This window comes from Cheilinus undulatus, linkage group 4 (assembly GCF_018320785.1).
Source record: "Cheilinus undulatus linkage group 4, ASM1832078v1, whole genome shotgun sequence".
Classification (NCBI taxonomy): domain Eukaryota; kingdom Metazoa; phylum Chordata; class Actinopteri; order Labriformes; family Labridae; genus Cheilinus; species Cheilinus undulatus.
The window spans coordinates 33,669,206-33,694,193 of NC_054868.1; the positions used below are offsets into that span (position 1 = coordinate 33,669,206).

At 37.4% G+C, this 24,988-nt stretch overlaps 1 protein-coding gene across 1 annotated transcript in view; it reads left to right on the forward strand.

Moving 5' to 3' along the window:
* The window catches only part of ctnna2 (catenin (cadherin-associated protein), alpha 2), a 514,927-nt gene that overhangs the window by 374,725 nt on the left and 115,214 nt on the right, over positions 1 to 24,988 (forward strand). The window contains exon 8 of the mRNA XM_041786313.1: positions 1,450 to 1,530. Coding sequence (XP_041642247.1) covers positions 1,450 to 1,530 — 81 coding nt within the window. The remainder of the gene's footprint in view (positions 1 to 1,449; positions 1,531 to 24,988) is intronic.

The window sequence follows — 24,988 nt, forward strand, 5'->3', positions numbered from 1 at the left end:
AAATGTCAGACAGGATTTTTTATTGTTTGAACCTGGATTACAATGTGGATACTCTCGCAAGGCTCAAAAGTGCATGTTTTAGCTATGTTGAAGTTACAAATTTAAGGTTACATACATTCACCCTGGCACACTGCGGTCTTGGCCTTGAGGAAAATTTGTAGAACCAGAGGTAGCCCAAAAATGGTTGCAATGAGAGGAAGCTCCCTGATTGCTGGACCAATCAGTTTGCATGCACCGTGTGATAGTGGCAACTTAATTTGCTGTAGTAAAGAAGGGAATGTTTCAGCTTTTTGTTCATGTTTATTGGTAGACCCAATACATAGGACAGGGTTTACTTTTTAGATGGTAAAACAGGTTTTAAATTTCATTTTGGACATTTTACAATATGCAATTATGGTCCATCATTTAAAGGGTATTAGTTGAGAAAAAGCCCAGATTGTTTACTATTGTATCTGATATTGTTAAAAAAAATATGATAAATGACAGAAACTGTGTAAAATGAAAAAAATAGGGCAGCAACATTTAAGATGTGTACATTTTTGGAGTAAAAGTGACACTTTTTGTTACCCAGAGCATTCAAAGTATCACCATTAGGATTTTACTACTTCCTCCTGCCTTAGACAGAGCATTCAGAGTTCAGGATCCTTTATTTGTATCCTGAAGCAGAAATGGTTCACTCCAAGACGCTGACAGCCTTTTTCTAACCTTGAGGCCATGCTTCCTTCCAAGTTTGATAGTAAAGGTGGAAATCTTCTAACAAGAGCGGTACAAATCACCTCACTTTTCTCCAGAGCAAAAACAGTAATGCTTAAAAGTGGTAAATGGGGCACCTGGGTGGTATAGCAGGCAGTGGAGCCTCCTTTACTGAACACAATTGGCAAAGTATCTGTATGAAAACCAGCAAGGGTCCATGTTGTAGTATCTGCCTTAGCAGCTCCTACTGGTTGGTCAGGATGTGTGTTAACTGGAGAGTAGGGAGTCTGTGCTGCTCTCCCAGTGGAACTCCCTGCTGTCAGGTATAAAGAAGCAGCCGGTGACTCTGCGTGTATCAGGTGAAGCACATGGTCGTCGATACACTCCTAAAGCCACCAGTAGGAGTTGGCAATAGCTGGTAGTGTAACACACAGGGGAATTGGCGACAAGTAAATTAACGCTTGCCAGATAGGCTAGTAGCTAAAATAACATAAACTGTGTTGTCATGTTTTTACTGACACTGCTCTAATCATAGGATAGCAGTACTGTAAACACATTATGTGTGAAGTGTATTTGTAACATCTACACTAAACATGCCCTGTTTGCATTGAAATATGCAGAGGATGCCATGTTATCAGATACAGTTGTTCTCACATGTGCCATGACAGCTGGACTGTCATTTTTCTATTGATCAGTTTTGTCACAGGCTTCAATTGATTCAACCTGTTTTTTCCTGTCTTTTGTTTCTTTTCACAGACTGGCAGGAAAGAGAAAGGTGACCCATTGAACTCAGCCATTGACAAGATGACCAAAAAGACCAGGGACCTGCGCCGACAGGTGAGTACTTGTCCTTCAGCATCTAAATTTTCCTTTTTTCTCTCCAAAGTTTAGTGCAGACTAATTTTCATTTAGAAGTATTTCAAACTTTAAAGAAATACCAGAAGCAACAGCATGTTTCTCCATCCCTCAAAATTATAAAACTTTCAAAAACTATCTGGGTTACAGTGTCTCAGGCCAATTTGTTCATACTGAATATAAAAGTCTTACACAGATCATGAATTTACATAAATATTTGTGTTCAAGGCTGAAAATTTTAGTTAATATATGATAACTTTAGGTTTTAAAGTTGCATTTTTTCTGGTTCATTGAGAATGGTTTTACTGGCAAATGTAACTGAATCTATACAGCAGGAGGTCAATCCAAGTGTATGTGAAGAAGGGATGTAAATGACCCATCGGTCTGGATCTCCTTCGGCCAATTGAACAATAGTCTTGCAAAAATCGATGGAAAGTCAAGAAGTAAATACACATAGTCATCTTTAGGGTACAGTGTGCCTTTATTTGGAAAGTCCTATCACAGTTTCTACCCAGCTGTGAGTCAACCTCAACTTTTAACATTGCTGGTAGCAGCAGCGGATGAAAATTATGTTGTTATCACTCTTGGGGGGGGCAGCTGTATAGAAGTAATATTGACACATATGGGCAGACTGCTCAGTTTTGTTTTCTGGCCATGCCTACAATTTTCTATCTTCTCTATTAAAGACTGCCATCTAAGGTCCTACACTGATAAAAAAAAAAATTGTCTCCAGTGCAAGTAGCCTTCAATCCAGGCTCTGCAGATAAACAGAGAGGTTTCTTCTATTATGTGCCTTTTAGTTACATTAGTTGCAATGCAATGGCAGCGATTTTCCATGGGAAAGCCATTCCCATTCTTTGACTGTCGTTCTTTGACCATAGCATGGTTGACACATAATGTTTAATGGTGATTTGATAGTTGTCAGAAATGGCTGTCGATGTGATACTTAAAATTCTTAAAGTTAACCACTGCAAAGGAATCAACTGGCAAATAATTCAGTGGTGCTATTGAGCAAAGAGGCAACTTCTTGGGGGAGGATAACTGAGATTCACTTTTGGACAATTGATCTTATTTTATTCATTCATCAAGGGACAGTGCGCAATAATATTGATCATTCATACATAGCAAATGAAAACATTGTTGTACCAGATTTAGCGAGTCACTACAAGAACCTGACAAGATCACAGCTGACAAGACAAAGTAAATACATTGTTGATCAATATAAAGAACGATAAATAAGTCTTACTCGGTACAAATTATATAAAAGTGGAAAAGCTGTCAAAAATCTTCACGGATATACATATTTTTAATAGATGGATTGGTTCCAGATTCTGAGGCCCAACACACTAGATAAATACCATAGATAAACCCTATTGTCTGAGATATAGGAAGTGCAAATCATTACCATAAAGTGACCAGATGCAATAGCAGCAATATAGAAATACAGGAAGGCAATAGTTTTAGCATGACCAACACACAATAGTAACATGAGTTAGTGCCTTAAAGGCAACAGTTAGATAAAAAAGTAACCACAAATCAACATAAAATGACCAGCATACAATAGCAGCATTATGAAATTATTAAACTATAATAACTTGCATGACTGACCAGGGTTGTATATTCCCTGCTCTTCAGAAGAGGCTGCAGGTGTACACATCAAAGGAACTGCTAAATGAAATAAACAGGATCAGTGCTGACAAGACTGATTACTCAGAATCCAGTTTTTAACACCTTGGGTGAAACGTTGTGAGTTAGTAGCATTCTTTAAATCGTGTGGAAATTGATTCCATTCTTAAACGGCCATATAGGAGAAGGATGACTGAGAAAGGGCAGAACTTTGTTTTGGGATGTTACAGTCACCGCTAGAGGTGAAACGTTAGGCTCTGCTCAGGGACTTCAGAGCAAGGCTGCACAAAAATGTTTAACGGTGGAGAAGCAGCATTGTGTAAAAATGTATGTACTAAACTAATGCCAAAACTCAGTGATTTGTGTTTCTTTAATAGATTGCAGTGTCCTGTCTTGGTTTCTTATACAATATTTTTAAAGCTTGGTTATAAAGTGATCTTTGTGGATTCATCAAAATCTTGTTAGCCTGACACCAGGATGCTATACAACATGAAATATTAATACATGAATATATACATGAATAGTTGCGTCAATGGACAGAGACTTTCTAATATGACAGAAGTTTGAAATATTAAATTTAGAGACATAGTCATATTTTGATGTTTTTTAAAGGTGGAAAAGGAGTCAAGGAGGACACCTAGATATTTGGACAATATTTAAATCTAAATTGTTTCAGCAATTAAATGATAAAAACATATTAAACATGCCTGTTTTTCTATAGTTAGAATGAATTGTGTTAGATGAGTGCAAAACATTGTCTGAAATGGACTACAGGCCCCTGAATCTAATCCAGTCAAATTTTTGTTGTGGCAAACATTGTGATATAGACAAATCAATACTTCAAGAATGAAGAGAGCCTGTTATAGTAATGAAACTGGTTATTTACACCCTTACTATGAACCTCAGCTGGACTACAGAGCTAATACTTGTCAGTATGAACAATTCAGAAATGGTTTGAGGGGCTTTATAAATTCCACTGACATCACAAAACACACTTGCATCTAAAACAGCAGTTTTAGGAGCCCTGTAAATGAACAGAAAGCCTTTTAGGCAGACTTCAAGTGATTTTATCCATAGTTTAAGCTGTAAATTTGGAATTAAATCACGTTAGCCTCATCTGAATTTCTTTCTTTATCTTCTTTCTTATGACTTGCTCTTTGAACCATTACAATCTAACATTTTACTCACTAATCCTGACCTTGTGACCCCATTTCTGAATAACAGACAAGTTAGCATACAATGCAGTGCATTCCTAACATCTAGTTATATCAATCCCAGGTCTGTATTCTCAAACAAAGAGTCATTTCAGGAAGCTGCAATAAAACTGCTTACTTAAAGCTAATCTCCACTTGTGATAAAATTGATAACAATCCTATTTCAGGGCTGGATATGATTGCTGCACTGCAAAGTTGCTTTAGCTTTTGTTTGTTTCCTGATGAGAAATTTAATTTCTTTCTTTTTTTAATTATTTTTTATTATTTTATGTAGTTTTGTGGTCCAGTGTATGAAAAACCCCTTCAACATACTTTAAATAAAGATGATTAAAACATGTCTACTATATTCTAATTCAGTCCAGTAATTCAAGTATATTTTGAGCTTCCCTCTCAGTTCCAAAAAATTGAAAATTCCAAGTATCTTAGATCTTGTTCTATTATGCATTACTGTGTATTTGAGGAGGCATCTTCCCCGGAAAACACAACACCATTCATAAACCATGATGACATCAACTTGTTGTGAACCCTGAATGCACTTCTTCCACACAGAGCCTTCCCTGTCATACAGCAAAGGATATTTGTCTTCCATGAGGCGCAAAAATGACGAAGCAATGACCTGCTCATCTTTGTCCTCTCTGACCTCCCCAGACCAGGGGATGATACCATACGAGAGGCAGTAGCTCTGCCTCCCGCTGGGCCTTTGGTGGGGCTGTCTGACAGGCTGGCAGGCGGTACTCACACTGACAGGATGCTCTATTGACTCAAGGCTTGACATGACAGGATGGGCGGTCTGTTTGAGCACCGAGTTTAGATGGGAGGGCAAACTCGCAGCGCACATGCAGACATTACACAGAGTCGGGATACTGTAATTATGTCAAAGCATTTAGCAAGTCAGTAGTGCCGTGTTGAGACACAAGACCTTCCTGAGGGGAGGAACGCTATTGTGCATCTCAGCGTTTCGGTCTCCATTGTGAAAAGGAGGAATCAAATATTAGAGAAGACAAGCACAAATGACAGGCAGCGTTTGTCAAATGGGAGCAGGTGAGACTGAACAAGAGCTGTGACAACACCACCAGAGACTTGCTGTTTTGTCATACCATGCTGCTGTGTGTACATGCTAAGACAAGACAATGCTAAGGTGTCAGTCATCCCGGGAAAATTTAGTCGATGTCAAGCATGTCATTCCCACCCCCATTTTGTTTTCTTAGTGAATGCAAATTTCCACAACACTACCCAGCTGGAAAGAATGTGGAGTAGTATCACTATGAACATTCTGCATCATTTAAAGATTGATAGAATATTTCATTATTAACCTAAGATAAAAAAGCAGCTTTTAATCAAACAAAGCAACTCTAAGATGAGAAATGAAAAGGTTGACCTACCTTTATGATGCAAAAATTACAGCTTGAAGCCTGTTATTATTTCTGTTAGCATCTGCACCTATTATAGTTATTTACAAAAGGTGGTAATGGTCAAAAAAGGAAAAGACATGCACATAAATTAGAACTTCCTGGATTGGTTAGAAAACATTGGAAAAACTTCTAGGCAATCTTTACCTAATTTAAAAACCTTCTGTTGCCTTTGTGTTGCCATGTAAAAGAAAGTTTTTGCATCTTGGCATCATGCCAACACTGTGGAGTCAAAATAAATATTAACAACCAAAAAGATGTTAATCGTGCATCTTCTTTAGAGAGACCTTGAGTCAGTTTAAATCCAAAGCCTTGCCCCCCACTTTTGGCCTCCTCTGTTTGTTTCACTATCTCTCACATGTGCACAGAGACACACAGACAATGTTAAAAATTCAAAAGGAAAATACATAAAACATAACTCATGTTAACAGTCTACACCCAGAGCCCTTTGATGGCTTGACCGTGCACCTCAGCGGGGGTACAAACTGAAATTAACATATGTTCTTATGAGCCAGAAAAAAAAAAAGCAAACAACTCTCTTTGCACATTTTATGACATGGCACATCACATAGAGACAGCACGCTGCAGCTTAGTGAGACTTTGTCTCTGCAACAAACTTCATCTCCATGAGTCAGAGCCCCTTATGCCCTAGCAGCCTTTTAACAGCTGGTGACTCTCTGCTTCCCTGCTGTACATCTGCTGCTGGCAGGAGTGGGGCTCTTTTCATGCTGACCCTCTGGTACAGGACGCAGGCGGGAATGATGGTGGATCATTTACCTGCTGTGAATTGAAATTCTTACAAAGAAGGAATGTATTTTTTTTCCCTTTATCTAATACTATGCTTCCAAATATATATCAATGTAATCAACAACTAGAAACACATTTAAAGGGATACATCACAATAAGCAATACAGACCTGCAGAAAACTAAAACACACCCGCAAAACTGCAGGATTTCTGGCCTGGGGTCAATAAATATGATATAAGCCATACAAACAGGACAAATAAAAGAACAGTTTAAGTGTTAATTATCATCATAATTTTTAAAATTTAAATCCTCGGGAAGTGCATTACGGGCAACCCTCATTTTCAATGGTGCCAAGGATTTTGCCACAAATACACAAATGTTTTTAAAACTTTCCAACAAAAAATCCATCCCCAAAGAGTGATTAAATCGTCAGACCGCCTTTGTCAAATACAAAACCGGTCTAAACTGGATTTAGTAGAACTTTTAATACTGGCATTTCAGCACAAAGTATTCAAAATCCACATTTTGTGTAAAGTTTTGCAGGTAAAGGTGGGATCAGCCAATCAGAGACATTGCTTTGACATTCTAGGATTACTAGTAATGTATTGCAGTTGACCAAAACCCCAAATAAACTGTTTTTCTTCAACCCTTAGAGTTCACAGCTATTTTTTTCACCATCATGTCTCGTCTTGACTTTTTTTCTAAAAAAGCTTGTAAAACATCAACCCCATGGTGCACAGTCAAGCTCTAAACCTCTTTTTTTTAAGGACAACTTAAGCTTTAAGAATATATCTGCTACAGTATTTCACTTGAATTTTTAAAAAGTTATAGGACTCTAAAGACAAAAGAAAAAACAAATCAGAATTTGAAACTCAAAGATTTCTGTTGATAACACACAGTAAACAATAGTGACTAAGCATTTTCTTTGCACAGACTTGTCTCCCATCTCTTGGGGACAAAACAGTGAAAAAAAAACATTCTGTGAGTTAAGGTTTACAAAATATCTACATATTTACAAAAAAGTCCATGTGCTTTCTTTGCAGTTAGATTCATTTGTGCCATTACTTTAAGCAGCATCTTGCTATTGGAGGACAGCCCCTCCCACAATGCATTGCATGTAAACATTGCCCTCAGGAAATATGGCACTACCCCCTGAAGAAAGCAAAAGTAAATGATTGAAAATGGATCAAAATGGATAAAAAGACAGTTATTATCGGATCCAACACAGTGGATTTAATATTTTAAGACCCCAACAAGTCACCGAAGTTGCGGGCTTGCTAGAACGGCGTCCTTAAGTGCTATGGAGACATTGAGGATAGCAAACGAACAGCAAAATGGTCAGCTTTCAGAAAAAATAGAGAAAGTGTCTATGAGTTATGGTTCAAAAATTATTAGTGTTTTTCTAAACTGTGTCACTTCTTGTTGTCTTGTTTACCATATGCCTTATACACTTTAACTGCAATGGTCAATTTATCTCTGCTCTGTCCCAAGCGAAGCATTGTTTTATTTGGGTCTTTGAATTTATTGTATCATCTATGTTGTCTTGTTTTGGTGTTGTCTGATTCTTATGTAGATTTTTAATGTACTTTTTTCTTGTATATACCATCATCCTGCTGGGGACTACAGATGGAAATTAGCCTATGGCTACAGTCTGGCACATTTACATGTTTATGTCCATTAATGTACATTGTCCCATGTCACAAATAAATAAATAAATAAATAAAATAAATGCTGTCCTCAGAGACCCCGGGAAGTCAGCCAAGCTCCAGGCTCACAAGAAAATGTTCTGTAAGAGCTATGAATGCATAAAGAACATATTTGGAAAGGCACAACGCAGAGCTTTCACAGGGAAAAAAAAAACAAGTTTGAGTCTACAATGTACGGTTTAAAAGTTACTAAGCAATTTGCAAAGGGTTGTGCATGCGGCGGATCCATGCCACATGAGCTTTTAAGGTTAAACGAGGTCCATAACATACAGAATTTTGTCTTCTTCATGACCATATACCATTGTTTCAGGCTAAGGTAACTCAAGGGAAGTCTTCCCCACAGCCAATAAGGCTCAATGAATAAATCAAAAAGGATGACATTTTTTGGGTTTTTTTGGGTACAGAATCATCAGGTTGATAGACGATATACAACTCAGTATCCTGTATGTCTTACCATGAAATCTGGTGGAAAAAATATTTTTTTTCATCTATAAAAGTTAGATAACACTTTATAATAACTACAAGCTTCAGCATTATTAAAGCATTAGTAAAAGCATTAAAAAAATACTTGACTCATAAAGCATTATGTAATGTGTCATTTATAAACATAACCACAAATGTTTTAATGAAGCATTAGTAAAGCTTGAGTCACCATCCACAATGCACTATCAATGAATTTATATGTCATTTATCAAGCTTTTTTTAAACAGCTTGAAATTCTTTATTGATGTATGAAAGCATTTGTAACCTTAACTCTTCCTGACTGATGCTTAACTAATGCTAAATTCAAACATTTATGATTGTGTTTTTAATGACATATATAGTAAATTACTCAGTAATGTTTCATAAATAATGAGTTTAATATTTACTTACGCTTCACTAATACCTGTCTTTCCTAAAGTTTGCTGCAACTAATATACCAGAGCAACCAGCATACCAGAAACTGACACATGCTGTGCTGACCAGGAGTGCCGCCGCCATCATCACCCAATACACGCCACCTGCCATGACTGAAAATTGGCCCCTATTCATTGTGCGTCGCAAGCAGCTACTTTAAGCCTCACAGTAGGCCATGATACATAGCAACCTGGAGCAGGCCAGTGAGGATTGGTCCTTTTTTTTTTCATCCTTCCTCCCTCCTTAGGTCATAAACCTGCATTTAAAGAGAACAGGGGTGTGCTGTTAAGAAAATAAAGCTTGTGGAGCGCTGTTTGATTGAAACAACTCCACAGTTAAGGAAAACAAGTGACCAGCGGAGGTGGGCTGAGTGACTCACTGAATGTGTCTGTCAACTTCACAACAATCACAGCAGGCTGGGAGTTTAACTACCATATTATAGGTTGCAGAGGTGCAAACTCTCAATGGCAAAATTAGATGGTACTAAAAGCTACACAGCTGCAAAGAAACTGCACAGTGTGGATGGAGATAAGCTAAAAGGAAATCATTACACAGAAGGACAGTTTAGACCTTTTTTCCCTCTTGAGATGCTCAAAAACTGACCGTGGCATATATACTGGTGCAACCTGTTATCTGAATGTTATGGTCATTATTATACATTGATTGAAAGAAGAACTTTGGTCATTAATGAACCAAGAATTAAATTTCCTACAATTAATTTTTTTCAGAGACAAAACACAAATTTGTGAATGTCAGATTTGAACAAGTTTGAGACCTTATCAGAAGCTGAAAACCACTTCCTGTCTTGGATATCTTTATCAAGTTCTGTAGTGAGATCTAAGTTCACTCAGCTCAATTACAACATACTGCTCCACTGAGCAGTGTTCCCTTTTCTTTTTATGATTTTCAGAGCATGAGTTTTGTGATCATCAAAAGAACTGTAAAATCTTACAGAAGATTGGTCGTGGTTCTTAAATAAGATTGTACATCAAAGATGTATTTGAAAGTTAACAGATGAAAAGAAAGTGTTTTTCCCAAAAAAGTACCTTTACTGTCATTTGTCAAATGTAAAAATAGATGAAGTTATGTATGGTGTATTGTGGGATTCATATTATAGATATATAACTAAAACCAGTCTGTCTTGTTTAATGCCGATGCTCAAGCCCCCTCACAGGCATGGAACGAGGGTTTATCCCCTTGGAGAACAGAGTCCACCTGACTGCAATGAATGCAAATTGCAACTGCAAACACACATATAATTACTGTTTAAAGTGAAATCATCCGAGCTTTAATCTGATTTTCTGATAAACTTGATATGTGAGATGATGTGTCTTTACAGATCGCAGGGATAAAATGTCAAGGCAAGCTAATCAGTCATGCTAGCATTTTGTAGCTCAGTAATTAGCCCACCAAGTCAAGCTTGAAAATTTGACTTCCCAAATTTAATCTGTTAAGGACAGAGGGCATTTTTAATGCTCTGGCTTTTAAGGATGTTATAAATCAGGAATGTTCTCTGAGACACTTAATATTTTAGGAAGTGCATGTACTTTGAATACATTTGCTTACCTTATTATCCCAAAAACAATTATATTTTGACCTTCCTTCACCTGATGCACTTCTAGAGCCTGAGATGAACACTAGAATGCTTCAAAATAATGTCGCGAATACTATGACTTACAGTCACAATGCTAAGAATAATCCAACTCTCAAGCATAAAACCCCCATTTATTTTTTCTAAACAAAGTTAAACCAGCCTAGTTTCATGTTATCATACAGTGTCTATAAAAGTATTCACCCCCTTGGATGCTTTACCCTTTTACTGATTTTATAAATCAGTTGAGGTAAATATTATTTGGCTTGCATGACAAAAAACACACTTCACAGTGGGGATGGTGTGTTTGTGGTGATGCTCATAGTTTGGTGTCCACCAAACATAGTGTCTTGTCTGACAGCTCAAAAGAACAGTTCTGATCTAATCAGACCAAAAAACTTTCTTCCACTTGACTATGGAGTCTCCCACATGTCTGTCACTCTCTCGTTAAGGTTTTACTGGTGAAGAACTCGGAATATAAGAGAAGGTATACTGCTTAACCAGTGACTGGTCCTTCCAGACAGAGGTGTCTTTCTACTACAACCACTTGAGACACATTCACTGCACTCAGGTGATCCCTATTTCACTAACTGTGATACTAGCATCAATTGACTAGACCTCTGATGAATTAGGTCAGTCACTCTAAGGGGAGGGTTATGTATGCAGCCACTTATTTTACATATTTTTGTTTAATTGACATTAATTTGTAGAAATCTGCTTTACTTAGGCAATAAAGAGGGATTTTTTATGTCAACAAAGTCAGACAATAGTGATCATAACTGATTTATAACAGCAATAAAATGGTAAAACATCCAAAGCGGTGAGTGAAAGCTGTATGTAGAGGCACTGAATCCCATAGGAAGAGTCAAACTCATGGCTAACAAATGAGCTTTCTTTACTGAGAAAAAACTTTCTTCATTTTGAATTACATCAACAAAATTAAAAATGAATCAACTTTGGGCTGCATATCTGACTGGAAATCAATCCAAACAGCTTTGAGTGACTAAGAGATGAGAGGGGGATGAGAGGGAGTGGTGTGGTTTATTTTGATCCAAAGAACTTGTGTAAAAGTTTGACATCTACTTCACATATTCTCTCAAAGTCACATATTATAGCTTTAAATAAAGAAGACCAGCTGTCCTCACTAGCAAATAATATGGAGAATTTTGTGTGGTTTTATATTAACACAATAGGCACTAACCGTGCACTTAGTCAACAGATAAAATGCATGTTTTTCAAAGAAAATGTTTCATCACATCCACAGTTGCCATGGTAATAAGAATGCTTTAGCCTCTGGCCCTCTTTGAGAGTTGGAAATGAAGGAGAGCTGATGAAGAGCATGACTTAGAGACACTTAGCAGCTTACTGTAGCTGTCTCTGCATATATTAATTTGTGTCAAACATATACAGTTAGAGCTTTTTCTTTTCAAAGGCCCAGAGGCCTGTAAGTAGTATTGCAGTTACAGCAGAGGGAGATTTATTTAATTTAACACATTCATTGATATAGCATTGTTTAAGTAAGTTATTTTTTGGGTTTTACGTTTCTCTCACACTTAAATTAGTATTCACAAGGTAACCTAGGTAACCTAGCCGACAAAGTAGTTGGAAATGAGCCATGTGCTTTCAGCCCCCCCCCCCCCCCCCATCAACCTGTCTGTAATGAATGCATCTGTCAGCTCATCTCTCTGGGCCCTATTTTGACTGATGGCTGATTCCAGGATTCCCTATAGCACAACTGCTACATTTTTTCACTCTTTCTCCTTCTCTTTCTGCTTTGGGATGTTGAAATCATTTCCATTTTTGTCATTAGTTTGTTGATTAGTACAGCTGTTTTTAATTGTTGAGTGCTATCCTGTTAAAGAGGAACAGCTGCCTCAGATCTTGTCAGCTGTAAGTCTTTGTTTGGAATAACTGTTCAAGATTATGTGAGAATCCACTCATTGGTTTTCTGCAGAATGTTTTCAGGCGACGCATTAAATTGTCATTAGCTTTATTATTGACAGCTTACTGTTACCTTAGATAGTGGTGAGAACACAGCCATGTATGGAGACATCATTTGCTGAACCCTTGACTACTTCTTATACAACAAGTTTATTATTGTATTCGCAGTGTCTTTTTTGATTGTTTAACAAAGAAACAATCAAGAATTCTACATTTTAAGAATAAAAATGATTAACATGTGGGTTGGTATTGTTGTCCAATGCATTCTAGGTAGTGGTGTTAAATGGTTGCACTGCTCTTATCACACCTTTTCAAGTGTATTTACTTAGATCTACATTACAGTTACTTATCCCATAATGTCCTCTTCCCTACAGCTGCATGAGTTAAATTAAAAAGAACCTTAAGAATCCTGATATCAGGGGGCTGATATCAAGAATATATTGCACAACAATGGAATTCTGCAGGCCAATCTATCGCTAAAAATGTTCTCAAAATGTAGAAATCTATTGTGGTTTTTGTAGAACAAACATATAAAGACATCAGTGTTAACTTAATAAAGCCAACATTTCTTTACATAAACATGTTGCTATGCATACATATGCATCTCACTGACCTTTTAAAAACATGTTTCCACTAAGCAATTGAGGTTAGTTCAGTTTAGATTTGTAGGGTCAACCCTGATCTTGCTACTGTTTCCACAGCCAACTGTGCCTTTACTCTGTGGGCAGAGGGTTTAAGCCTCACAGACTGACATTGTCGTATACGCTAAGAAGAGACATAGGTTACAACCGCAAACCGTAGAAACTTTTTCCCTCTCAAAGTCCCCAGTTTTGCCATTCTATTATGTCGCTATCCATGCCGCCATAGTTCTTATGGAGGATTTTTTTAGTGAGCTTGGAACTTGGGTGACTTTCCGGGGTCTTTAAAGATTAAATCCACACTGGTTATTCTGATAATGAATGTCTTTCTATCCATTTTATAATCAGTTTTTGATTATTTCTGCTGCTACCTTAGTATTATAGCATCATATTGTTCTCCTATCATTGTCGCATGGGCTGTAACAACCAATGGCAGACTTTTTGTCATCACCCCATGCTTTGCTAAACTGTGCATGCCTCAACACTTTGATCCTGGAGGAGATGGCCTGAATAGCTCATAAAAGAGAGAAAGAGAGACAGAGAGCCTGTGATTTGGCCCCCTGTGTCACTGCAGACTTGAACTGCTTTGAATTATGGCACAAATAGAGCCAATACAAAGAAGCACAATGACTTGTTTTGTAAACATGTGAATACTTTAAGGACTTTTTGTCTCACAATGGTTATTTTTTTCACTTTTTGGTCTGCGAGAGATGGGAGAAGAAGTAACGCAAGTAATGCAAAAAACATCTTAGTCATTATTGATAACTATATGTCACACGTAAAAACCTGTGGGTTTTATTTTCCATTTTGTTTTTTTGTGTTGTCTTCATAGTGCCATAACTTTTTGTAAAATTCAAGTAACATTACTGCAGCACACGTTATCTTAAAGCCAAGATTTTCCTGGAGCTAAAAATCTTTTGAGATTTATTGTGCACTACAAGGTTGATGTTTTACAAGGTCTTTAAGACTTAAAGTGCTTGTGAGGCAAAATTGTAAAAAAAAAAAAAAAACAAAAACAAAACAAAACAAAAGGATGAGAGTGTTAAGCTAGAAGTTTGTATTGACATCAGTAAAAAATAACTGTGAACCATATTGAACAGAAATGTACTTAAATGCTTGGTGGAAACACATCAAAAGACTCCCATGCTGCTGACATATTCGCTCACACTTCACCATGACAACAGATCAGATATTGTCCCAAGGATGACTTCCGTCCAATAAATATCTAATCTCTGAATCAGTAGTTAGGTATACTAGCTTGCCAGCAATACATTGATGGAACACAACAGATTACCAATCGCTACTGAAATAGGTGCAAGGGAAAAATTCCTTTTTTTTTTTTTTGCAGATGGACTGAAGTCTGTCAGCAGGGCTGATATCAGCCAGTACCAATGTTAAACTGATGCATCAGTGCATCCCTAATACGAACAGATGGAAACAAACATGCTACATTTTTTAACTGTAGTTCACTTCAGCTTGTTGGAGTTTTATTAAGAACGTTCTACATCTGCATTTTATATTTAAAGGTTAATTTCCTGTAATAAATAGTATACTTCAGCATGTGTTATTTATTAGTTAGTTAGTGAAGTTTATTTCAAACATGTAAAAAGCATAACAATGAAAAATGGTCATATACATTCATAAGACATTCAAATTTTGAAGAGAAAGATGAAACAAAACAACTACAAGAACACTTAATAATCAAGATTACATGTTTTAAAAGGAATGGGAAGAAGTGCAAACTTATTTAATCCCACCCCTTCTTAATATATTATTACAGTTCAATTTGATTTCAACAGTGATATCATTCTACACAATATATATAGCTACATAGAGCAACAACCTTTAAGTTGTGCAAAAAATCTTTCTGATTCAAGATATGACCTCTTATATGTGCTTCTTATTCAAAAATAAACAAAATAGAACTAACTATCTCTGTATGTTGCCACAAAAAAAGGACAAAAATCTGTTATAGCACATTTAGGCATAACCAAACTGCAATAAAAAACAAAGCCAAGCCTAAAAATAACACTGAACTGCTAAATCTTTTTGTCTGGTACGGGCCCAGTTTTCTGTACCAAACTGCATCATCACAGACTGAGCTTACTGTCTGACAGCCCAATTAGCAGGCAGACTGTTGATAAGGGAGATAGTGAAAGGTCCCAAATTGCGTTCATAACAAAGTATCAGCCTATCATCATTTCCAGCCAATTTGAAGATTACCACGATCTTACAACATGAATTATATGAACTTTAAACTCTAAAAAATGCAGTATTTGATCGTATTTCAGTGGCCAATAGTCATTTAGACCTTCTTGGTTTTCTTAAACCTAGAATGTGTGCTGTGTTAAAAAAAAGAAAAAAAAAAAAAAAAAAAAAAAAGGTTGGGAAACACTTTTTTAAAAGCTCGGCCAAGCAGTAAGAAAGAAACAGCCCTGAAGGTTTCAAAGAGTGTCAAGCTGATATATCACTATCCAGTGAGCGCTCTGCTACTTCTCTTGGTGTTAAACAGTCAGATAATCCCTGGCTTTTTTCCTGACATAAGCTTGGCCGCCATGCCTGTGTCTGCAGCCACACATATACTGATGTGGTTTGGATATTTTGTAATATTGGACCGCACATGACAACAGACACTTGTTTTGATGTACTGGGTTCTCTTTAAATATTAAACAGAAGATTTGTATCACAACAGAAATGATTGGAGTCCTTGGAAATGACCAATTGAAGTCAGAAATACTTCATTAATTCCCAGGGGAGAATCACATGTAAACAATTTAGCAGTAGAAAGCTGAATATCTATACAGGATATTAAATGAAATAGAAATACAAACAGAACGGAAATAAGTAATGGGTACCAAAGTGTAGAGTGTATGAAGAAATGGTAACGTCATGTATAGAGCACTATCCATTATACACAATGCTTATCCTGTTTGGGGTTGTGGGGGCCTGGACCCATTCCCAGCTGTCAGTGGGTGGGAGGCAGTAAAAACCTTGGACTGATCACCAGCCAATCACATGGTTTACAAATAGAAACAAACGAGCAGACACACTTACACCTACGGGCAATTTAGCATCACCAACAGGAATTTTAACATCAGCCAGTTAGCATGTCTTTGGACTGTGGGAGGAGCTGGCATACCCATGAAGGACCCACTCATGAGCTGGGAGAATTCCACACCGAATAGCCTTGTCAGACTGGGATTCAAACAAGGAACCTTATTGCTGTGAGGCTACAGTGCTAGCTACTGAGTCACAGTGCTGCTCAAAGATATAGACAATACACTGTAGTCCAAATTGTTATGCATATACTGTTTTTGTTCATTTTTCCCTAAAAAGTCTATATAATTGGTGGCCAAAAGGATTTATTATTACTCAACAGATACATTGTAATTTAGATTTTATTTGACAAATTACCAATGATGAGGCATTTTTTGCAAAATAACTTAAAATGCAGTGTACCAGATAATTATGCAAAACACTCAATTGTTTCTAAAGAAGTGAAATAGAAATCTGTTGTAATTGTTTGCATTAGGAGGGTTTTTTTGTTTTTGTTTTTCTCAAATCAAAGCTATTTCAATTAAAAACATATTTACAGATCAAGTAATATATTAACATATGAGGCCCTTTTTAGTATCACCTTAACAACTCTCTTATCCATTGAGCTTGTGTGACCATGTATGGTTTCTGCTTTTGAAGATGCCAGAATTGCCTCCCAGAGCTCAACTGTCATCCACCCTCATAGAGCTTCCTTTTAAGGATGCTCCACAGGTTCTTAATAGGGTTGAGGTCAGAGGATGATGGTGGGCGCACCATGATGTTTTTCCCTTTATGCAAATAGCAACCAAGGTCTCAGCATTTTTTGCCACTTGGAGTGGTGCGTTGTCTTGCATGAAAATGATTTTACTCCAGAGGCACAGTTCTTCTTTTTATACCATGGCAGGAAATGGGCAGTTAGGAACTCCACACATATTGTTTAGGTCATTTTGACACCTTCAGGTGCCTTAAAGGGGCCTACTGACTCACCTCCCATGATTCCAGCCCGAAAATGGTGGGGAGATGATTTTGAAAGTTGACAAAAGCATGGACAGATTAATGCATTTTTAGTGTGTCGAGTCAACAGTGCTTCGGTTTGATACATTAGGGCAAGAAATGAATGATCATGGAAGTATGTGAGTGCAATTAGCTTTCATCAGCTCACTCAGGTTACTTAATGTCACACCAGGATCAGCCATTGGTCATTTTCCTAGTGCTGTAATGTAACAAATGGAAGTTATATTCTGATCTAGTTAAGACAACATTCCATGTCAGAATTAGGAGAAGTCTGTTTGATGCTGCTGTCTATTGTAACCCACAAGAACAAAGGAATGCCTTACAGCTATAATCCACTATTTACTCGTCTGTGGGTTTCTTTCTGATATAGGATTCTAAAAGTATTACCCAGGCTTTTCTCATATTGAGTTAGCGCATCCAGTTGAACCTTAGTATCAGTAAAATATTGTGTAATCAGATTGTAGAACAGAAGTTAATATTACACAGTAGATGAGTTTAAAGTATGGTCAAATGTGAAAAATTCCAGGGTCAAACTAAGTGTCTGACTCTCAAAGGGAGGAGAAGTGGGGTTTGATGGACACAGGCAGGAAAGATCTCATGTGGCGTTCTGTGGTGCATCATGAGGGGACAAGTCTAGCACTGAATGTGCAGCTTAGACATTCTTCACTCTGATACCACTATCAGAGTTCAGCTCCACCTCCACAGCATTACTGGCCTTGTAGATAAGTTTTTTTTTTTTTTTTTAGATTTATTTTTGGGCCTTTTTATGTCTTTATTTGAAAGAGGAAGGACAGTGGATAGACTCGGAAACAGGGAAGAGAGTGGGGAGAGACATGCAGTAAAGGGCCACGGGCCGGATTCGAACCCGGGCCGCCCGTGTACATGGGTAGCGCCTTAAACCACTCGACCATCTGTGCTCCTGTAGATAAGTTTTTTATGTTTTTATGTGTTTGAGTCCACTACCCTCAGCCTGCTGCCCCTGCATACAGACTTCAAGAGCATCCTCATCATTGTCAGGCAGATGTTAAAGGACCTCATCCCACTCAGGAAGTAAAGGCAGTTCAGGCCCTTCTCATAGATGTAACATACTGTTTCCCAGTCAGAATCCCATAATTACAGCGTCAATTAAAGGTATTCAGCAGTCAGCCCTGATCAATACCTGCCATTGCTTGGAACTCAACCACCTAAATGAAAAACAGCCCTCATCTATGTTCTTTTCTTTGTTTCTAAAACTGGATTTCCCTGACCAGTCTTTTATTTTGTAGAGCACATTAAATGAAGGATTTGAGACACAATGTCAAATGTATTTGTCCTCAGATTGTTGACGATCAGTCAGCCCCTCCACCCACCTTTCATCACTCCCCACACTAATCCCTGATAGAAATCATATACGAGAGCTTTTACTTAATTTTTGATTTGCTTGGGCTGTTTCCGCTCAGCTCTAGCTCCAGCCATTTATGGTGTGATTGCTGTTGACATTTTAATAAGAAACTTTCCTGGGCTGACCCCAAGATACCTTCTGCTATGTGTTCAGAATGAGAAGTTAAAGATAACAAAAACTAAAATGCAACTGCACATAATAATCTAACAGAACTCCCTTCCAAATTTAGATTCATGGTTAAATCTCCCTGAATTGCAGACAAGTTCAGTTAGCTGAGTTGGTCTCTAATTGCATATGTGTATAGATGCATCTCAGTAGATTAGGTTATCTTGAAAAAGTTCCCTTTTTTCAAGGGCTTGATTAAAAAATGCAAAACATTCATGTATTCTAGATTAATTACATATAAAATTAACTATTTCAAGCCCTTTTTCCCCTTAAGGTTTATGGTTTACAGCTCATGAAAATTAAGAACCCAGTGATTACCACATCCTAACCATATAGAATCAGGTACAACTTTTTTTATACAATCAAGGTAAGAGGTAATCAAAACTGGTGATTAAATGGTGAAGGTTGGCTTTGATTCTATATTTAATCATTAAAAAAAATATGGTAAAATATTGGCACCTGTGGTTTCCACATCATTACCATTAAAACTGTGGTACAACCTTTATCACTTTAGGGCTCAATAGGGAGGTTCTGGTATCAAAAATCCCTTTGATTTGCTCCATAGTGGATTCATTTACAAGGATTAAAATTAATTGCAGTGGACAGTGGGATGCATAGTTGCATTCTTCTAGTTAAAAAAGAACACAGTCGTGTAGCTTTGTCTTTTTCTCTGTTTTCAAATGATTTGTGCCATAATTTTATAATTATGAGTATTCAGGGAGCTGTATAGCTTGGGTTATGCATTAGAAGCATTGTAATCAGGATTTTAAGAAATTGGGGGATTTGAATGGCACATTTCACGCCTGACCAAAAAATGTGCGGGCAATGTTGAGCTCTATTAGGGTAAGTGGATATCAATACTGTTGATTACACATTGAACTGTGATGTTTAATTATGAGTTTTAGTGTTAAAATAAATGTGTTTTTATGATAAATTACTGGCATCTATGGTTACCAGAGCATTACCACAAAATATGCAGTGGAACTATTTATACAGTAGTAGTAGGTGGTTATCAGTCCCACTGATGCTACTATAAAAGCTGAAGTTTAATCATGAATTTAAAAAACAGTTTTATTTACCATGCAATGAACAAATTTGACAGTGAAATACCTTTTTTCAGCTGTAAAAATTTGTGTTTTTTTTGCGGTAGAATTTTTATCACATACCTTAAGTGGTTATTCAGCGGCACTGAACTTTAAGTGTATAAAAGTTGCACTGTTTTTTTTTTTTTTTGTTTGTTTTGTTTTTTTTAAGTAAGCCTCAGGCAATCAAACCTGCCAGTAATTACCCTGAAAAACAGAACTGGCTAATATAAAGCGAGTGCATACACTCTGTAACATACTGCTTACTGATAAATCACAGTAGCTCTATCATAACATTACTTGGAGTTATGGTAATATGAATAGGAATACTGCTACATTATAACACTGGAAATTACAACATTCAGCTTTATACATGATAAGTTTTGGTTACACAAAATGTTGGAATAGTCATATTTACACACAATTGTCTACAAAGTGGCCTGAGATGAGGTCAAACTTCTGAGTTATTATACCAGCCCTCCAGGTAACCCTCCATGAATATGCTTTGATACAGCACTCTGTGAACAGCCAGCCCTTTCAGCAATGACCTTGTGAGGCTTACCCTCCTTGTGAAGGGTGTCAATAAGTGTCTACTGGACAACTGTCAAGTCAGCAGTCTTTCCCGTGATTGTGACTGTTGGGTGCTAAACTAGATGGAGAGAATGGGGGCTCAGGAAACGTAGCAGGTGTTGAGTTAACAAGCACAGTGGAGCTATTTTCAGGACTCTGCAAGTCCAGTATATGAATAATTATCACTTTCTGTATTAACTGACAAACACTGAACTGTCCCTTAACATTCTAATTATTCCAGATGCACCTGTGTGGAGGATATTTCAGTCTTTATTATTCAAATCCTCAAAATATAAACTTTTAAGTTTGTTCTTGAGTCATTCACTAAGCATAGCAGATGTTTGTGGTAGTTTTTCTCAGGCATCTGTTTTTTTTATGATAGAGCAGGTGTCTAATCCTACAAAATGCACACAGTTTTCCCATTAGGCGGCAAATGTTGTTAATGCTAATTTTGTCTTTGAAGATCCTACAACCCTCCCACTATTCAGCACACAACACCTACCATGTTGGTCTGTCAATCTGTGTTAAGATCATGCATCATTTCCATTATTTCGCAACAGTTTGTGTCTTTAGTATCAGGTGGGATTCAGTGTTTTTTTTTTATTTTTTTGCTGTTCTGCTCTCTTGTTAGGAAGAGTAAAGAGATGCACAGGATAAAATGCATGATGAGGGGATTAAAGGAGGAGGTAGTTACACCATTTCACAAGTAATTAAAATTCTGGGATAGCAAAGCTATTAATTGCAACCATTGTGCCAAATCCTGAACAAATTTACTTTCATTTTTAATTTATGAAAATCACATGAGTACATTAAGAAAGCCAGCTGCTTATTCTTTCATTTATTGACTTAATCCTTCACTCACAGGATGCATACCAAAAGTGCCAAAAGTTGTGAGAGCTCAAGCAGTGTCATTACACATTCAAGCATTGCACGTTAACACTTATGATTCTGGATCCAAATGAATAATTATTCTGCTGTAATAGCCTCCAATCATCTGGGTAGGCTTTGCACAAGATTTTGGAATGAGGCTGCAGGATTTTTCTCCCAGTCAGACTCCAGTTCAAAGGGGAACTTGAGCCCTAATGTTAAGAAATTGGACCTGGCTTGTGGTTGACCTTCATTTTTATCCAAGGTGTTGGATGCAATTCAAGTGAGGGTTATGCCAACGCAAAAGTCCAAACTGAAGAAAATCATTTATTCATGGAACCTGTGTATCAAGGTTTGGTTTTGACCTTGGAACAGAATTTACCGAAGAATTCACCAGTGTTGCATGAGCAACTTTTTGTCCTAAGGATATTGGCAGGTTGTCTTGTTCAACATGAAAAACTTTTCTGGAATTTTAAGATAAAAGTCTGAATACATAGATACTGACACAGGTGTTCAACAAAGTAAATAAACAGTTTCTGATACCAGTGTGTTTTTCATCATTTCTTTTGGTGGAACACTCCCACACTCCTGTCGTGTTTAAAACAGATCAGAGCCAATCCAATATCATATTGTGTCCAGTGTTTACGTTATGTTCTGATTGGACATCAGAGTGGCATCACTGGTCCACAATACAGATCCTATTTGTATCAGCCATGAATAAACTGCATGCATACACAATGCTGCTGCTAGGTTAGCAGTGTGGTCTGTGATGGACGACAACTCACTCTGAGCCCACTTATCATCTTATATGACTCAGACACTGAAGAGCAGTCAGACATCATCACAACATCACCAGTTTGGTTAATATGAAGCACAGGAAAGAGGCAAGAGGTGTAGTACCCTGTTAGCCTCACTGTGGCTTAATAGGAGTTGCATCAACTCATATTACAATGGTTTTTATAACTGTTTAAAGATGTGATTTAAGTCATGCTTGCTCTAATTGCACTAATCTATTAACTATAACTTAAATCACTGCAGTTAAACATATCTAACTAATGTAAATCTCCCCCATCCTTGCATGTTTTATACTTCTGACCATGTCTAATCAGTTTCCTTGCACCCTTTGCACATCTTGCAACCATGCAATCAATGCACATGGACTTGTAGATACTAGAAAAACTAGAAAAGAGTAGCCTGTTGCACAGCTTTTTCACTACATATCACCATGCGCCATATTTTGATATAGTTTTGATTGAGATACTGTTTTAAATATTCAAGGAAAATAATAAAAACACCCTGCTTGTGTCCATATACTTTTGACCTAACAAAATATTCCTTCTACTCATTTTTTTTCCTAACATCTTTGTATCTACCTGTCTGTCCACACAGATTTATCATCACAGAAGGTTTGGGTCTAAGCTGTATTTAATACCATATCTCCTCAGCCTACATGCTACCAGCCAGCATGCTGATAAGATTCTGGAAAAGTAAAATGTATGCATGCAAAATTAATTTCACAGATGAAACTCAGGACATGACACCACCACCCATAGCATTCATCAAGTAGTTTAGAAATATTAATATGTAATATAGAAACCTATTACATTCACAGCTCTAACAATTGTGGCAGTGCCCATGGGGAGACAAATAGCGGCCCCTGTCAACTTCTAATGAACAGAGCCTTTGCTATCTATTGGAATTCCAGGTTTATTTCCTTTAAGTGTTGGTGAAATACAGAGGGAGTGTTGGAGGGGGGACGGAGGGGATGGAGCATGGAGGGAGGGGAGATCTGAAAGATTGAAGATGGATTTCTGTGGGAGTGGTGTGTGGGCATTAGAATGCTGATGGTGCAGGAGAGACTGCGACTTGGGAAATCACTCGTCTGTATCATTTCTTCACTCAAACCCAGCGTCAGAATCAGTTTCGCTGCTGGGCATTCATGAGTATCTGGAGGCCCTAGCAGTCCTCGACATGCCTCCTATGCATACGCGTCAGTACGGGCCATCAACTGGTGATTGCAGAGGCAACAATAACAACTTGTAACTTGCAGGAGATTTTCTTCCCAGTGGCATAAATGGCTTTCGGACTCAGATATTATTCTATAACTTTATATTAGAAAATTAAAGAGGTGCAGTGATGATCAGAAGGAGGATTTCTACATGAATTCTTGTGACTATGTGCAGGTACTAATGAATGAAAACATGTATGAATAGCATGTGACATTCCTTTTTTTACTGATACCATACTGGATTATTGTTTACTAAAGTTCATAGTGCAGTTTGGTTTGAATAATGAATGCACTGTGTAGTTCTCCTTCACAGGAACGCGACACAAGATGTGACAGACATCAGTAGAGTAGGATTGTTTATCCAAAATTTGCAATGAATATTTTATTGCCATGACAATTCCTCACAGCTTTTTCATTTTGTTTTGTACTTCAGTTGCACATTTGCATCTTGGAGTGTTCTAAGCAGACACTCTTCAGTCTAAACTTGGTTAGAAACATGGAAACTATAGAAACAAGTGAATAATAATCGGTGACATAACTACACAAAATGCAAAATCCCATCATTTCTATTTATTTGTTATTTTGTAAACATGGAGGTAACCCCAACTGCACTTAAGCCTTGTTATTACCTCCCTTCCCAGAAAGATGGTATGTTCTGCTACAGCTCCTTCCAATGCTGCAAAAGCCCTAACATAGTGTGAAGATAGTTCTGGCAATGCAAGATTTTTATCTTTTTTGATTCCTCACCCTTCCCACCAGGCGACAGGGCAGCAAGGTTACACAATTGCACTGATTCAACACTGTTCCCTGCCGTGTGAAAAAGAGCCATTCCTCACAATTCAAAGATGCCAAAGTTTATCAGTTCTTCTCTAGAAATAGCCCAACGGTTTTTAAACCTCCATTGCATCTCAGTACACATCTCATCCAATCAGTGATCAGGGATTATAGAGTGCTTGATAAAGGAGTGCTTAAAAAGAGTGTGGGCTCTTGGTTGTTTACAGCATTTGCAGACCTGTCATGGCCACAAGACCGGCCAAATCTAGTCTCTTTCCAGCGGCGAAAGTGATGGATTATCTGCCCTTAGGAGGGCATAATTCACCATTGTTCTCCTCCACTCTGTCGGCTGGCAATTAAGTTTGTAATTGCCGCAGGTTATTTAAGTGCCACTGACAGACTAACATATGATTTTTTTGTTGGTTTAATGACTTTTCCCTCGTCTGTCACAGCTATTAGTCTTCTCTGCCCTCTCGTTTAACATTTCTAATTCAGGAGTATGGCCGCAGTGTTTGCCTTACCTCTAATTACAGAAAATGACCTGAATAATCAAACAAATCTCTGTCATTCATGTTGTTAATTAAAGACTTAATGTCATCATTTTTGCGTCAGGAGAAGTGATAAACCAGCAGTCAGAGACTAGGGTTTTATGCGTTCAATTTCAGTCCTTAAGTTTACATTCACCCTTATTGGGTTTGATAATGTATTCAAATTGCTTGTGAATTTGGTGTGTTACAGTAATTCTAATAAAATAGTACATTTACCGCTGCTATT